Source organism: Centruroides vittatus, unplaced genomic scaffold, assembly GCF_030686945.1.
Source record: "Centruroides vittatus isolate TY-2023 unplaced genomic scaffold, ASM3068694v2 contig_357, whole genome shotgun sequence".
Classification (NCBI taxonomy): Eukaryota; Metazoa; Arthropoda; class Arachnida; order Scorpiones; family Buthidae; genus Centruroides; species Centruroides vittatus.
In genome coordinates this window covers 921,868-938,232 of record NW_027122180.1, presented here as the reverse complement: position 1 = coordinate 938,232, position 16,365 = coordinate 921,868, and the positions used below count along the sequence as shown (strand labels likewise).

The 16,365-nt window shown below is 25.1% G+C and overlaps 1 protein-coding gene across 2 annotated transcripts; it reads left to right on the top strand.

Annotated features, from left to right (window-relative positions):
• The first annotated feature begins 687 nt into the window (after window positions 1–687).
• Window positions 688–14,698, top strand: LOC136974828 (probable serine/threonine-protein kinase DDB_G0278901). Of its 2 annotated transcripts, none has more exons than XM_067269786.1 (5): window positions 688–893; window positions 2,660–2,700; window positions 12,197–12,739; window positions 12,818–13,033; window positions 14,092–14,698. In XM_067269786.1, exons 1-5 carry the CDS (start codon window positions 851–853, stop codon window positions 14,269–14,271), a joined length of 1,023 nt encoding a protein of 340 aa, XP_067125887.1. In that variant the 5' UTR covers window positions 688–850; the 3' UTR covers window positions 14,272–14,698. The 2 variants fall into 2 exon arrangements, with proteins under 2 accessions (XP_067125887.1, XP_067125886.1); XM_067269785.1 differs by having other exon boundaries at window positions 690–893; window positions 12,815–13,033.
• The last annotated feature ends 1,667 nt before the right edge of the window (window positions 14,699–16,365 follow it).

Below are 16,365 nucleotides of genomic sequence, written 5' to 3'. Positions count from 1 at the left end.
GAATAGATATACACTTATATAATAAAATAAACGCAATTATATTTCACGTATGGCAAAATAGTTTCAAGATATTATAGAAGTGGTTATATGTTGCTTTCGGGATTCACCTGGAGGCGTTATAACTACTTTTCTAAGCACGAAGTGTGTACTTATTTTAATGAAAAATGTCCACGAAACTGTAACATCAGCCAAACAAACGAATAACTGAAAATAAAAGTTAAAAATATGCGTATAAATCTGTTCATATAATTGCTTTACATAATTTAAATTTAAACAAGTTTACATTATTCAAATACAAATTACAAAAACAACATCATTATAATTTCAGCTTGTACAATCCTCTTTTCCTACAGCTTATTTAAACATATGTTAATTAACGAAACAATTATGTATTACGTATATAAATATGATGCTTATGTTTAACCAGTTAACCATTTTTAAATATTAAAATCTTACGGAAGCGAAAAGTAGGGCAAAAGAGTATCTTCTTACGGGACCAAATTACGTGAATAGAAAGTGCAGCAGCAGTAAATGCCCTAAAGCATTAATAACAGTGAATGTGGCATGCGATCGACCGGCTGTCCGCCAGGAAACGGGCCTAGTTTTTTGACACGTGATCGGTTTCGCGATTATGCCACCAGATGGCGCGGCCGTTTGTATCCCGTTATTCATTGAATTGACACATATTAGAACGCGGTTAAGTTTGATGTTTGTTAGTTCGAGTTAAAGCGGTGTCAGGTGCTGATTACTCGTCCGTATCTCACTGGGAGAAGTTTATAAACTTCTTTTATCCATTCACTTTTTCAGATATCAATGCAAGTTCTTTGAATAGCTGGGGGAAAAAAACGGAATGATGATACCTTTCTCCTTACTCATCCTTGTTACTTTATTAAGTAAGTATTTACATTTTTTTTTAAAATATTTATTTATTATTTTACATTAAGTTATAATTATCAGGAGCGTAATTTTCTTAATAAAGTTATTGATATATATTATAATTTAATTTTCATATGTAAATCTTGTTTCTACTGAAGAACTGGAGCGCTTTAATCTGTATATCGAATGCAACAAGTAGATTAGCTAATATAAAAGTATAATTTTTACGTGATAGTTTTATATCTACTATTAACTGTCTTTGCAAATAATATATTTCCACACCACATGTGGATATTTGAGAAATATATATATATAAAAACATTGCCTGAAGTCATTTTACCAACTTTTGTAATTTAATAAATTTAACCCATTTTCTAATAAAAGGACGCTTATATTAAGATCACATTTTAATATTAGTGCATTTATGAATTTAAAGTTTTTAGAACAAACTAATATATATAATTTATTTTTAATATTAAACTTAATATATTATATTTCCTCTCTAAATATGCACTAATTTGAAAAGTAAAACAGTTCACATTTTAAATGTTTATAATGTATTTAAATAATCGTTTAAAGGAAAATAATAATAATAATAAATATAATTTTATACTTTTTTTAACTTCAAGCTTTCTTTTATATTATTTAAATTTATCAGAAATAAAAGTTTAGTTTTATTAAATTAATTCTTTATTATTTTATTATTGGAAAAATTATGAAAATTAGAAATCTTTGCGAATTTTTTAAAAGTTTTTACAAATTCTTAATTTTAATATAAAAAATTATACAAATTTATCGAAACTTTATAAGAAATCTTTTGTAATTGCATTTAGTAATTGCAAAATTATTAAATAGTTTATCAAGAGATTTGATTTCAAAAATTACAAAATTAATAAAAAAAATCTTGCTTTTATAAGTGAAATACTTTCATTATTACAAAATTATAATCATAATAATTGCAAATATATATATTTAATGTAAAAGATTTGAAATCGCTAATCTAGTTTTCTAATGAAAAAAGAGAATTTCGGCCTAGTGTAAGAAAAAGAATTAAAATCTTAACTAAAAAAAAATTTTTTTCTTCTTTTCTGCTGTACTGAACACGGATCAAATCTTCATCATTACTTAGCAAATAGTATTCAAATAATTCCTTTTGTTCTACCCACTAATCTAATGCCTACTCTTACAATCAAATATACAATTAAATCCATTCTATTGCTAAAAAGAAATTAATGTATTTAGTAGATATTCGATGCAATCAAGCTAGAAGAAGAGCGTAGGCTAAAACTATTATTGTTAAAGGGTGTGGTACTATCAAAATCCAGGTTACTTCTTTTCCGAGCTTAAGACAACGAGAATTACAGACTTCAAACTGATATTTAGAAATATTTCGAGACTAATGAGGCCTCTATGAAGCAAGTATCGTATTGTTAACAATACATGGGACATTAAAACAAATGCATGCAGTTTTCTGTAATCTATACGCGGAAAATTCCTGTGCTACATCGAAATTATAATTAGTTCTAAGGGTGAAAAAAGTTTCAAACCATAATTATAAATTACACTCTTTTTTGAATAGTCATATAATGGTTTTTAGCGTGTTTTAGTCACGTGATGGCAAAAAATTATTTAATTTTCGAATGACGAATAAAATTATTATTATTATTTTTTTTTTTTACATTTATTTTTAGAAAAAAGGTCGAATAGTAAGCTACAATAATTTTAACTGATTTTCTTTTAAGAAATAATATTTACAATCAATTATATAATACCTTTTTTGCAGGTACAGGTACCGCATTATCAATAATATCGTCAAATGGAACAGTGAGTATTTGTCTGTTTTATGCAAATCTAATTGAAACTATTACATTATCATGATAAAATAAATATTCTTCGATAGAAATATTTAACTATATTAATGATAATAACATCATATTTAGCGGAGTTAATGAATTATAAATAGCAAATAAAGCTTTAATCGTGTTTAGTGAAATTATCGCATAAGAAATTATAATTATTCTTAATAAGATTAATTTACCAGAGACAATTTGATTGTTTATTTTATAAAATAAAAATTGCATTAACATTAAAATAATGATTTTTGCTTGATTGAATAAGTGGTTACAATTGTTTTGACTAGAACGTAACCTTATGAAGATCGACCTTCTTTCAACTGAAGCGTTATATTGAAGTTTGCATTCGTTAGAGCGTTAAGAAATCTGTTGTCTACTTTTTGTTAAGACTAGAAAATTACTCTTATTGCGGTCGTTCGTCGATTTATAACATTTATCCTCAATCGTATAAAATTTTATCCCAACGAAAAATACTTCGAGTAGTTCATACAAATAAAAATTTCTTGCCTTACCCTATTTATTTAGAATTTTTGAAAATTATGTAACCTCTCGGCCATTCTTAAAAGAATTTAAACCATAAAAATATAAATAATAAATTCCCCGGAAGACATCAAAATAATTGTCATTTACATTATCCAGTCAGTCACGCTTAAGGGTCTTAAACTGCAAAGGCCTATAGCCTATGGGAATTTTCAATTGAACATAATGAATGCATACGGGTGATATGGGTAACAGGCTAAATGCTTAAGGTTAAGGAACATTAGACTACGATTAAAAATAAAAAGGAAACGTGACTAGACCTATAGGTAAATGAAACAAAACAATGCAAATGAGATCAAGTTCAGGTATTAAAGAAATGAAAGTTATAATTCGAGGAGGAAACTTTTCAGTATTCGGAAGGAAATATGAACGTAAAATAAGATCGATGAGATTGTTCAGTATGACTATAAGATACGATAGTCATGTAGAAAAATCAGTATCCACGAACTGAATAATAGACATAAGTCGAACTAAAATAAGTTAAATAAAATAAATGAAGTTGAAGTTCAATTTTTATATTTTAAACCGGACTGTTTCTTATGTTTTAATTATTTTAAAAATATAAAAATAATTTTAAAACAATATAATACGAATTTGAATATATAATAAAATAATTAGTCCATAATTCTGGATTAATTATCCTCTTTCCTTTTTTTCATTTTTTAACTTCCATATTCCTGTTTGCAGCAGCACATTTTATCTCATTATTAAACTACAACTGTACACTATACTGATCTTTACGGATTAATAAATTTTTTAAAGCAGAATACGAATGTCATTTGGCAAAAATAAATAATCTTAGAAATATGCATAATGATTACCATACAATACGAAGAATGCATCACATAGGGCCTATATAGAATATATACATATAAATAGTATATATTTTACAGAAAGAATAAATAAAATACACATTTATGTATAGTATTTATTCTGTAACTGTGATTTTCCAATAAATATTATTATATTTAGTTATATACATTTTGTAAATTAATAAATGTATATATTTCAGTAAGTTATGTAAATTCACTTTATGAGTTATTTACAAGTGTATAATAAACTTTCATTTCGCGTATCGTTCATGGATAATTGATCTATTGATAACGAAGACATGGAGTTATTTCTACAACTTATTTCTTTGAAAAAAGAAACAAGTAATGAATAAATCATTTTATGAAATAATAATTTAAAAATTATTAAAGTATTCTTTAATAACTTAAAAAGTAAAGAACGATTTAATTAGTATAAATCATTCTTTAATATGTTCTTATTGCGCTGCGATGAACCTATCTTCATTTGTACTTAATACAGATTCATGATAAATGAAGAATTTTAATATGCAAATTTATTTAATTAATACACACAATTAAGCATACGAAGTACAGCACATGATGTTAAAATTTACTATGTTTTATGTATACCTTAATATGAACACGTATGGAAACATTAATCAATCAAATTAAAAATGTGGAGGTCTACGTGTAAATCAAGTATTGTCATTCAACAATTCCTTATTTAACGTTAATTACTTTATTCTTCGTAAACAGACTTAAAATTCAAAATATAATTGTAACTTTATTGCTTTTAGCAGACATAACATAATTCGTTTTGGCAAGTTATAAATTCTATATCAATTAATTATTAATTTAAAAGTAAAAAATCCTTGAAAATTTATGTGCAGAAGTTTTAATTATAAGTGTAGGATCATAAACGGTAAATATCCTTCCTACTAAATAGCAAAAATATCGCGATATACTTAAGTCAGGAATGCAGAAATCAAAATACCTGACAAGATAACTGTCGGCTGATTTCCAAATTACTTTCGTGACTAGAAGGTACAGTATAAAGTTTCCCTTTAAAATATCTTTGGGTGCCAAAATTCACTATTAATTTAGTATCAAGAACCTTATCTTGAACGACATTTGAAGGCTATAATTATCATAAGAAACTGGTATGGTACTCATTATTCAAAAACCATAACCTAATTTTGATAAAGCATATAACCTTCGAATATTTTTCCTTTTCTTGGTCGTTTTAAGGCACTTGATATTTACAAGTCGAATTAATTTTAAATAATAAAATGTTAAGTAGGATGTCGTTCAATGAAATCTAAAAGGTCTTTAATTCTATTCCTTAATATCTAAATGTTTCATTCATATTTTTGTATGTCAAAGAAAGCGAATTTTCCATTGATATGCTCTGGAGTTAACCCCAAAGTCTAAGAGGATAGTAAAGCATTTATCGTTATCGAAAGTCATGAACTAGTATTAAATAGGTCGGACGCTACCTACAATCAAAATTTTAATGATTGATTGATTATATTTATTATAAAAATTTTTATTGATGTGGCAATTTCACTATCTAATTTTCAAAAATGTCTGCAGGTAAAATTTACTTAATTAGTTATATAATTCAAAAGCCTAATTGTAATAGAACATCTTGAATTTTAAGTGTAGGCCTTATTATTTTGATAGTAATTCCTCGGTGTTATTTAAATTGCCAAAAATTCATTTCAGATGAAAAATACAATTTAATTGGAGTTTTTTTTATTCCTTTTAGAATTGACAACATTTGATCATTAAAAGTTGAAGTCAACTTAACGTCGCAGTTTCTATTGTTAAATAATTGATTAGAATCTAAGTTTCCTATTATTTTATTGAAAAAGTCATTATTCAGTATTAATACGAAACAACAACTTAAAAAAGGAATCTAAAGTTTCATAGTCAAGTGTTTATCATTTGTCATCACAATAGACTTTTTATAAGTATGCTTTATAATTGGATACCCTGAAGGACGTGGATGTACTCTTTCTTCTTCAGCACGCTTAATTCTATACACCGGTTATGAGGTTATTGTTTTCGACACCTAGATACACGTAGAACGGATACATTAACATAACTTTTTTTAAGATCCGGGAAGAGTTATAACTAAATGATCTAATATTTAGATCCATTGAAAGTGAATCACGAACAAAACAGTATTTTCTGAATAACCTCTCATGTTCTACAAATAATTAGGTTAATATATTTATGAAAATATTTAAGCTGCTTCCTAACATAAATAATGATATTCTGGTCAAAACTTAAGTTTATATCTTGTTAAAGATGATGCTATTTTAGTAATTTGTGTCGAATGTAATTAGTTATTTTTATTTAAAAAAATTTAATCTGATATTCAGCTGATAACAAGCATATTGTAGCGTTACCCATAACTTTTTTTTATCTTGTAAGTGGAGGTGACTTGTTAACCTTACTTAATTCTTTATGTCTGAAAAAATAGTAAGGTACTGAAGATATGTATAGATCTTAATAACAGAATAATAGCACATTTGGTAATGTTGTCTGTTGTGTTTTTTTATTCTAATCTTTTTCATGGAAATATAACACTATAATTATTGTTAGTTTTATAGTTTGAATTAATTTAAACACATCCGGATAAATACCATTCTAACTAATGCTCAAGGATATTATTTTATGATTCAATATAAATACTTACTTTACATTTTTATTTCTCATTCAGTTAAAATTGTGTTAGTAATCACATATTAAATTCTTAATATAGCTGTTATATATTTAAATAAATTTATAGTATATGAATTTCTTTTATATTCATTTCGACAACTTGTTAAAGTTACTTCCTGATCTTTAAAGAAAAAAAAATTAACCATTTTCCTAAATTTAATTGCTTCATCCCAATTATCTGTGTTAGCGATCTATTTTATTTCTTCGTAATCATATCCATTAAATAAACACATCAGATGACTTAAAAAGCCTACTTTAAAAGGAAGATGTTTACCTTTATAAGTTAAATTTATTTAATATTTAATTATTTTGATAAATAAATTTATATGCTATCTAAAAAACGGGCTTGCCCTAAGTTTACATCTAAATATGATTTATGGATTAAATAAAAAAAATAATCCATAAATGAACAATATGGTCCTTTAATCACGTTTTATTAAACTGTTTATAAATGCTCATCAAGAAAAAAATAGTCTAATTTCAGATTGTCAGAAACAAGGTCGCCAGGTGGTCACTTATAACTTTTACCCACCCTTTTACCTTGAGTTCAGGATTAATTTGCTTATAGGCATGCAAGCGTAAGGATACTTTTTGCAGTTTTCAGTCTTTAATAAACGTGACAATTTTAATAAATTTAGTTCATTTTTTTCCCTATTTCTTTGTTCGCAAATTTCATTATCTTGAATTTATATTAGACTATATTTTATTATTTTAATGTAGTATTTTAATTGTAATTAGCGCATTCCATGTATCCATAAACATCAACCGTAATGCCTCCGTGAAACAAGTTTAAAATTAATAACTAATTAATATGGGCATTACTATTTGTAAACAACTTTATCGAAAACTTACAATAAAAATTATTGATTAGTATTATTAAAACACTGAACTAAATATAAACCATGATTGAATGCTAACATTGTTTATGAAGTAATTTATAATAAATTCAGGTTAACGCCTGTGGCTAATAGTCGAGCAAAAAGATCACGTATTTAAATTAATTTCCTTATTTTAATTTTGCTAAAGATGTTATAGGCTTATATACTAAACATTGTAAAAATATATTTAGAAAAAATAACAACAAAGATTTATTAAAAATCATATTTTGATTGTGATCTGAATTATAAATTTACATTTTAATACACTTACTAGATAAGAGATAAATATTTTAATAGTGTGTTAGTTATATATTCATCAATAACAGTGTTATTTATTATAACAATAAGTTCTCAAGTTAGCCTTTATGTTTTATTAATCACGTATTGTAGCTTGAGAATTTTAAATATATCAAACGTCATTATTTAATTTTTCAATATATATTTTGATAAAATTAACAAAATTAATAAGAAATAAATGATAAAAGCTTCATTAAAATTTATTTTAAAATTTAACAAACTGATTTATACCATACTAATTTTATTTGTTACAATTATAATTAAACTATTATGAAGTATTGATCAGATATGCTTTAATAGTACATTTATAGATGATATTTAGTTTTCAAAAGTACAAGATATATAAAGTATCGCTACATTACAACTTAAAAAACCATTTTATCGTAGTTTATTAGCATATTATGAAATGTGAAATTTATTGCTTATTGATTACGAAATTAGCCTATTAATGATAAAGTAATGCAAATTAAATAAAAATGCAATAAAAACCCGTATAAAAATACAAGAATCGAATCCAGTAATACAGATCAAGGAATATCTAAAATCTCGAATTATTATCACGTAGAATGCTGAAATAATAGCAACGAAAATCCAATACAAATTCTCAAATTACACAGCATCTTTTAAAACAAAGCTTGGATTCTGATAATGGAACTAGACATATCCTGAGGTAATAAAAACATTTGGCGTGATGCTGGCAGGTGCGAGGTACATGCGTTGTTGCTGTTTACGGAAAAAAATATTTTAAAAAAATGGAAAATTATTCAGTATTTCCTACAGTTCTTTGCACAATACAAACTTCCTAAAGTTAATATTTCATACTATTATAAAAATCTATTTTATCTTTATAAATATACATTACATAGAGTTATTCACAGAATTAAAAGAAAAAATATCTTCCTGTAAATATCTAGAAATTCATTTTACGCCTGAAGCCAAACCTGATTCTGTCTACAAGAACATAATTTTGAAAAATGGATGCAAATAATGGTAGTAGTGCAGATATTCCTGTTTATGTAATAAATTTCAGGAATAATGTATAATAGGTTTACTAGTTATTTAATAGAATAAAAGAGACCTTTTGTATATATAATTTATATACTGGATCCGATTCGGATTACTCTTAACTATTTTAATTATCAATCTACGTTTAAACTTTGTCCGCAAGTACTGTACAAATATACGTTATTATCGTCAAAGTAACTAATACCCAATTGAAATATATATATTTTTTAGTTTATTAAATTCATTAGTTTTGTAATAACGATTTTGAAAATAATATTTATTTCAAAATGACACAAAATAGATTTGGCCTATATTTACATTTATTAGGCCTTATAATTCTACAATAACGGAGTTAAACTTAAGCAACTGTCAAATTTGACTATGAATTTTTAAGTAATAAATATATGTTGTAAATGTAGTGTCATATTGGTCTAAACATAACTTCATTTAAGCTAATATTTTGAATTATAGTTTCATATACTAAAAAGCCCAAGTTTACAAAATGGTAATTTTGGGAGCAAACGAGTAGTTCTGCGATTAATGTGAACTAATTTCAAGACAGGGTTTTTATGAAAATAGGTTATTATTTTTTCAATAAACGCTATTAAGTGATATCTCTTATTAAATATTGATTAGATAAGGTTTATTGATTTTCTACTGTGTACGTATTTTGAAAAATAAACAAAAAATAAGTTATGGTAATCAGAATGCATTAAAAATTAATTACATTTTTAAACAAAATTTAAAATAATTTAGAAATGTTAAACCAAAATGTTTATATTAAGCGATCCATTATTTTCAATTTTAAACAAAAATTGCAAATAAATTAAAGTAAAACTGTATTGTTTTTAATTATTGAATTTTTTTTAATCACTAATAATAAGAGTAAAACACTTAATTTAAATATTATACTGTATTAAATTTATGTATACTGTAAATTTAATATATAATGATTAAAAAGAGAATTTTTTAAACTAAACTTTAAAAAATAAAGATGATATTTATATGCGGACGAAGCAGATACCATTTGCATGCATTATAGAACATGCTCCCAATAACCCAGTCACTCAAGATAAGAAATGCCACACCTTGCATTGAGAAGTTTCATTCATTCTCTAGAGAAGGAAGTTTTGCTAAATCTCTGTAGATAGCATGCTAGTATTGCCTGGAGATCAGACGACAGGCTACATCATGCAGAAAGGAGAACAAGCGTGTGGCTAATTTAGTAACCATGAGATAAGAAAAAAATCTGTAACTCTTAAATATCTTTTAGAAATAAATTGAGAAGGAAACATATAACATTTTTTCCGTATAAGTTAATTTTAAATTTTAGTTTCTGTTTGTTAGTGGCTTAACAAGATTATAAAATTTACACGTTCAAAAGAAGTTTTTAATCGTTCTATGGGTTTTTTTTAAATTAAACTGATTATTCATCAATCTATTAGTTCCTGTTTAATTGATTTAATTAAGCAGGAAGTGATATAAAACATAAAATTAAATTAAATATTTTTGAATATTTTGCGATAATCTATATAAACGAAAAAACATGCGAATGATTCGTAAGTTAATTCAGGTTAAAAGTATCAAAGGCATTTAAATTTTTATGGTAGTATAAAATTTGATGTCGTGAAGATATTGTCAATACTTATTCATTAATATTCATAGCCATATTGCCAAGATGCTCCTGTAGTTTGACGACTGCATTCGTTTTTTTCTTTTTTTATATTTAAAGCTATAGGCTAAACTCGATTCTTTACTTTTTCGACACTTCCTCAATGTTTATTGTTTATGAATTTATAAGGCATTGCTGTAGGGTTTAGTTTTTTTATCTAAGAAAAAAGTTTAGGTTCTATCCTGCGGTGTTATTATTTTTCACATTCTAAATAGGACTGTACAGTATAAAAAATCGAGACAAATTTTCATCCTGTCTATAACATTTAAATTAAATAGAAGTTATTAAGTTTATAAGAATCTTATTATTCATTTATTATTTTATTTAATAAGGAGTTGAACAGAGATAAATAAATCAGTTTTATATATTTTATTAAATTATCAGTGCTAACGAAAATTTAATTATTTAGATTTGTAATAAATTAGATCATGAAGCCATTAAAACATTCTGGAGCCATTTTAAAAAGGAAAAAATGGTTAAAGGCATTAAAACACTTTAACGATAAAATAAAACTGGTGTTTTTTTACCTCATTAAATTGGCAAAGTTCTGATGTAAGATTATTCAAAATATCACTATTATGGTTATATTTTATAAGAAATGTACCGATAATCGTGATCGTTAAATTATCTTACAAGATCATTATAGAAGTTAAACACAAATTTAATTTTATAAACAATCTATGCTACAATCAATTTTATTTTCATATTGATGCTAAATTTCCATGAAACAATCTTGTATCTAAATTTATAATTTAGTAATTTTCTTTATTTATTTTAATAAAAAAAATCAGCAATCATATAAAAATTAATTCAGATCTTTATATAAAATTAACAAAAATTCCATAGTTGAAATTCAGCTTCTTGTTGAGAGTATTAAATTATGTAGCTTAACTTTATGATAACATCAAAAAAGAAAAATTATTTTGCTAGTCTTGATATCTTCAAAACATTATAAATATTAAATAAGTTTGTTGAAAGGAAAAGTATGATACTATAATCAATAGTTTTGATTTAATACTGTTTTGTGTATATGTATATTTATGCGAGAGAAAGGGAAATGCTTTTGATTCCCTTGCAATAAGTTTCACAAAAATTTGAATGTTATGTTATGTAAAAGTTCACAAATTTTCAAATTTTGTTTATAAACTGTACGTTTAGAATATTTATAATATTTACTGACTTTAATAATTATTAATTTAATCCACCTTGCTAATATATTGAAACTAAAGGAATCTCAGTACGAAGGTATCCAGCAATATTGTTAGTATTTTTTTCCTCTTACGGTATTTCATAATTTATTTTTGATAGCCTATGTTATATTATTTTCGTAAAGTAAAATTATTATAACAGAACAAAGTGTACTGTACAGTACTTACAACATTTCTTTATATATTTTAATATAATAATAAAAATTTAAGTTATTAAAAATGTAAAAAGTATCGAAAAAGTTATTTTTTTTACAAAACTTATATTAAAACCATGCAGACACCGGTCCAATTATTTATTTTGAGATATTTATTAGTTTAAAACTGCAAAAAACATGATATATTATAGGTGTTAGTAAAAGAAGAGATTAATCCAGGAAGGAATAATACCAACTTTCGAAGATTTCCTTTTACATGGAGACGAGCACATTTTCCCATTATTCCACCTCGTCTTAGAGTAAAATCTGTCAATCGAGTAGTATCGTCGACAACCAGCACAACGACAACGACAACAACAACAGAAATAATTCCAACTGATTCAAATATTCGACCAATTGATATATTTGAAATTTCTTCATCGGATAATAGTCCAGCTATTGTATGGCCTGTGCCAAGAAGACCCGCATCTAGAAGATTCCGAACGCCTTCATTCACAACTTCTGCACCTAGGGTATTACCAAAGTTGCTTCAACCGAAACCCACTCGCCCAGCAATATACAGTTTAGATGGATTTGTACCGAAACCTTCTATACAACGAATAAGCACTACTGAAGCACCACTAGAAATTCGCCGGCAATATCTTCTTACTAGCAACAACAACAACAACAACCATAACAACAACAACAACAACAACAATAATAATTATAATCTACACGAGAAACGAAAAAAGAAGGTATCAATTGTCATTTTGAAATATATTTTTTAAGAACATAGATTATTATTTATCTCTATATTTACTTCCTTTTAGCAGAAAAGTCGCCAGTCTCTTTACGAAGATGACGATGATAAAGGTGATAAATATGGTTTAAGTCGACGTAAAAAACCTGTTAGCAGATATACAGCTTTCGCCAGGAAAGGTATACCAGGTATAGATTATCCTGTCAATGTCAGAATACCTCAGACAAACTTTGATTGTAGCTCACGACTTGGTCCTGGACTGTATGCTGATCCTGAAACAGACTGTCAGGTAAGTTTGGACAAAATAAGGTCAGATATTGAGATAACTATTTGCAGATATAGCTGCCTTTATATTCATAAAAGTACACTGAATTTAAAGCTTAGTAGTTACATAGCTGATAACCGATAAAGAACAGTATGTTATTTCTCTATCTATTCAAGACAGAGAGGGAAACAACAGTTAATGTTCATTGTCTCGAACAAAACAAAATTCAAAATAATTTTATAAAAAGTCTCATTCGTCCACCACAATATTAAGAGAAATATTTAAATAAACTACATATTCATTGTTTTCTTACATACGGATATGAATTCTATAATAATTTTAAACTCTTATTATTTTTAAAATTTCTTATTGTTATTGTTTAAATGTCTTCAAAGATCCAGCATACGATGTCAGAATATACACTCAAAGAAAACATACCTTGAAGACATATTCTTATTATGTCTGCAAGGTATGTTTTCTTATAAAGTATACTTAAAATATAGAGTATATATTAGTTAAATTTTCTGCGGGCCAAATTTGATCTTAATATCTTGACAGGTCACTTTAACGCTCACCATTAACATCAATAATAATTTTATCATCATCAACATGATGATGATAAAATTATTGATGATGAGTGTTGATTTTATATTAAATTTTTATTATAATTATAATTATATTTAATACATTATATAAAAAATTAAAAGAATTGTACGATAAAAATAGTTCAACAGCAACACAAAAATTCCCAATTAAATAAATCTACCTGGTTAGATTAATTCATATTATTTTAAATAAATCTCAAATACTTTAAAAGTTATTTGATACGGATTACTATAAATTAAGCTTATATTTAGGAGATTATTAGTATGCTCTTGTCAGATTAATTTATGAACAAGGAATCGAAAGATTTATTGTTCAATTTATATGAAGAAACCTAAATTCTCAAAATTAGGGCATTATACAACTATAATCTAGAACAACTTTTATGTATTCGTATCATTTTTCGAAATATATTAAGTCAAGTTATAAAGTACAACAGTTTATATTCAACTCAAAATTTTATAAATTATTCTTTACAGGTATGGCATATGTGTCCCGGTGGTAGCCTCGTACCGCGCCACAGTTTTCTCTGTCCAAACGGAACAATTTTCAACGAATTTAGAAGAATCTGCGATTGGTGGTACAATGTACGCTGCGAAAAGGACGACACGAGGAAACGAAGGTCTGTAGACGAATTGGCTCCCGTCTTCCAACTTTAAATGTTGATCCACCGTTTATAAACATTATCATCTATGTAAATATGTATTCATCTGGAGAACAGTGTAAAGGCTCAACTAACTAAACTTCTTATTCCTTCAGCAATCATTATTTATGGGATTTTGATTAAGATTCAGTTCGAGATGACTGATATTTAAAAACAAACAAAAAAATTTCATTAAGAATACCACTTATTCTTATGAAATTTTCCATTTTGTATATAGTCTATCCTTTGTAAACGAAATGTAAGTTACAGATGATAACATTACATTCATTTAATAAAATTGCATTCTGTAAATTTAAAAAAAAACTGTAACGAAAATATGCGCTTCAATAGAAGATACAACTGAAAGATATATGGCATGTAAATTTAAGATGTATATTTTTCATATAAATCTAAAAACTGACTAAAATCAAAATTTTAAATTATGGAAAGGAAATTGTTAAAAAAAACTTTTATAATTGCATAATTTGCATAAGTATTTTTATAATTGTTTTAAAGTAAAGTTGTTATTTTTAATCTTTGAACGTTTGAGTTAACAGTTTTCAGTATTTTTTTATCTACATTTATTTTATTAATTTTTCAGAAAATAATAAAATTCACAATACAAATTTCTAATCAATAACTGAATTTGGACTATCGGAAAAACTCATTTATCTCATTTTAAAATTTAAAATTATTACGTTAATTAAATCATTTTTTAAAGTGAAGTTTTATTAATAAAAAAAATTAAATAAAAATATATAATTATAACCTATAGAATAATAATTATAGGATTAATTTTCTATATTTTTCATTATAACAAAAAAAAAAATCTCAAAAATTTATAATTTTCATTTTTTTATAATAAATATTGCGAAAAAAAGTTTCATGAAATGTATCTGCAAATATATCTTTTAAAAAAATAGCAGATTATTATATACATACAAATTTATATTAAATTTGATATTTTATAGTAATAAGCTATTTTCTTAAAAGCCTGGAATATAAAGTATCTATAGATTATTTATTAAATTTACAGATCTTAGAAAATTATTTATTAAATATATTTTATAAATATAAGTTCATGTAATCATGTATATCTGTATTTTAAAGGAGATAAAAATTATATTCATCTCGTTCTGTAAACTCTATTTTCGTTAAGAATAATTTTGCTGTTTAAATTAAATTTCATAAGAAATTTTTAAATATCCTTCTTGAAAGTTGATCAAATCTTTTATAAAACTTCATCATTTTTTATTTGGCCAGTTTATGTAACAAAATCTAAGCTTGTTATAATGTAGCTAGATTTAAATTAAATAAAGATTAATCATGAAGCACAATACAGATTTGTTTAATTAAAAATATAAAATAAATAATTATTCATGTCTTGAATAATTATTTTTACCGAAGCAGTACATTTTCGTTATGTTTATCCAAACTTTTTCGGTGTATAAACATTAATATTATTAAATAATACTTTATGAGAAACCCAATATAAATTCTAAAATATATACAGTGAAACCTGTGTAAACCGGACTCTTACGGTACCGAATATTTTTCCCGTTTAGGCAGGTTTCCGTTTACTGTATAGCGTACATATACATATTTAAATATAAACACAAAGCAAATGCTTCGTAATATTAATTTCATTTTAGAAAAAAGATATAAAAAATTATGAGACGAACATGTTTAATAAAATAATATATTCGATGTAAATATTTTAAATTAATGCAATATTAAATTAAATATTTTGTAATATTCGTCACGTTCTTGTTAACAATTACTGTTACAATAAGAATAGAAATACGAAAAAAAATTAATTTAATATAAAAGAGGAAAAACTATTTTTCCTCTTTTATATTAAATGAGAATAATAAAAAGAGGAAAAATTTAATTACAACTATTTTTTTTATAAATCACAATAAATAATAACCAAGGATAATAATTCATAATTAAAGTTTAAACTTTTATAAAATAAATTTTATTATAAAGAAATTATCATTTAAAAAATATTTCAATTATTCTTTTACTTTCGGAAGAAAAAATATCGTTAAAAGTACATTCAGAATAAAGTTAATTTATCATTTAGATGTCTAACAGATAAACACATCCT

Excerpts from the sequence above, each read along its gene's own strand:
- LOC136974828 (XM_067269785.1), top strand. The coding sequence starts at position 851 with ATGATGATACCTTTCTCCTTACTCATCCTTGTTACTTTATTAA. Across the intron at positions 894-2,659 it reads CATCCTTGTTACTTTATTAA|GTACAGGTACCGCATTATCA; the intron begins GTAAGTATTTAC and ends CCTTTTTTGCAG. Across the intron at positions 12,740-12,814 it reads ACGAGAAACGAAAAAAGAAG|CAGAAAAGTCGCCAGTCTCT; the intron begins GTATCAATTGTC and ends ACTTCCTTTTAG.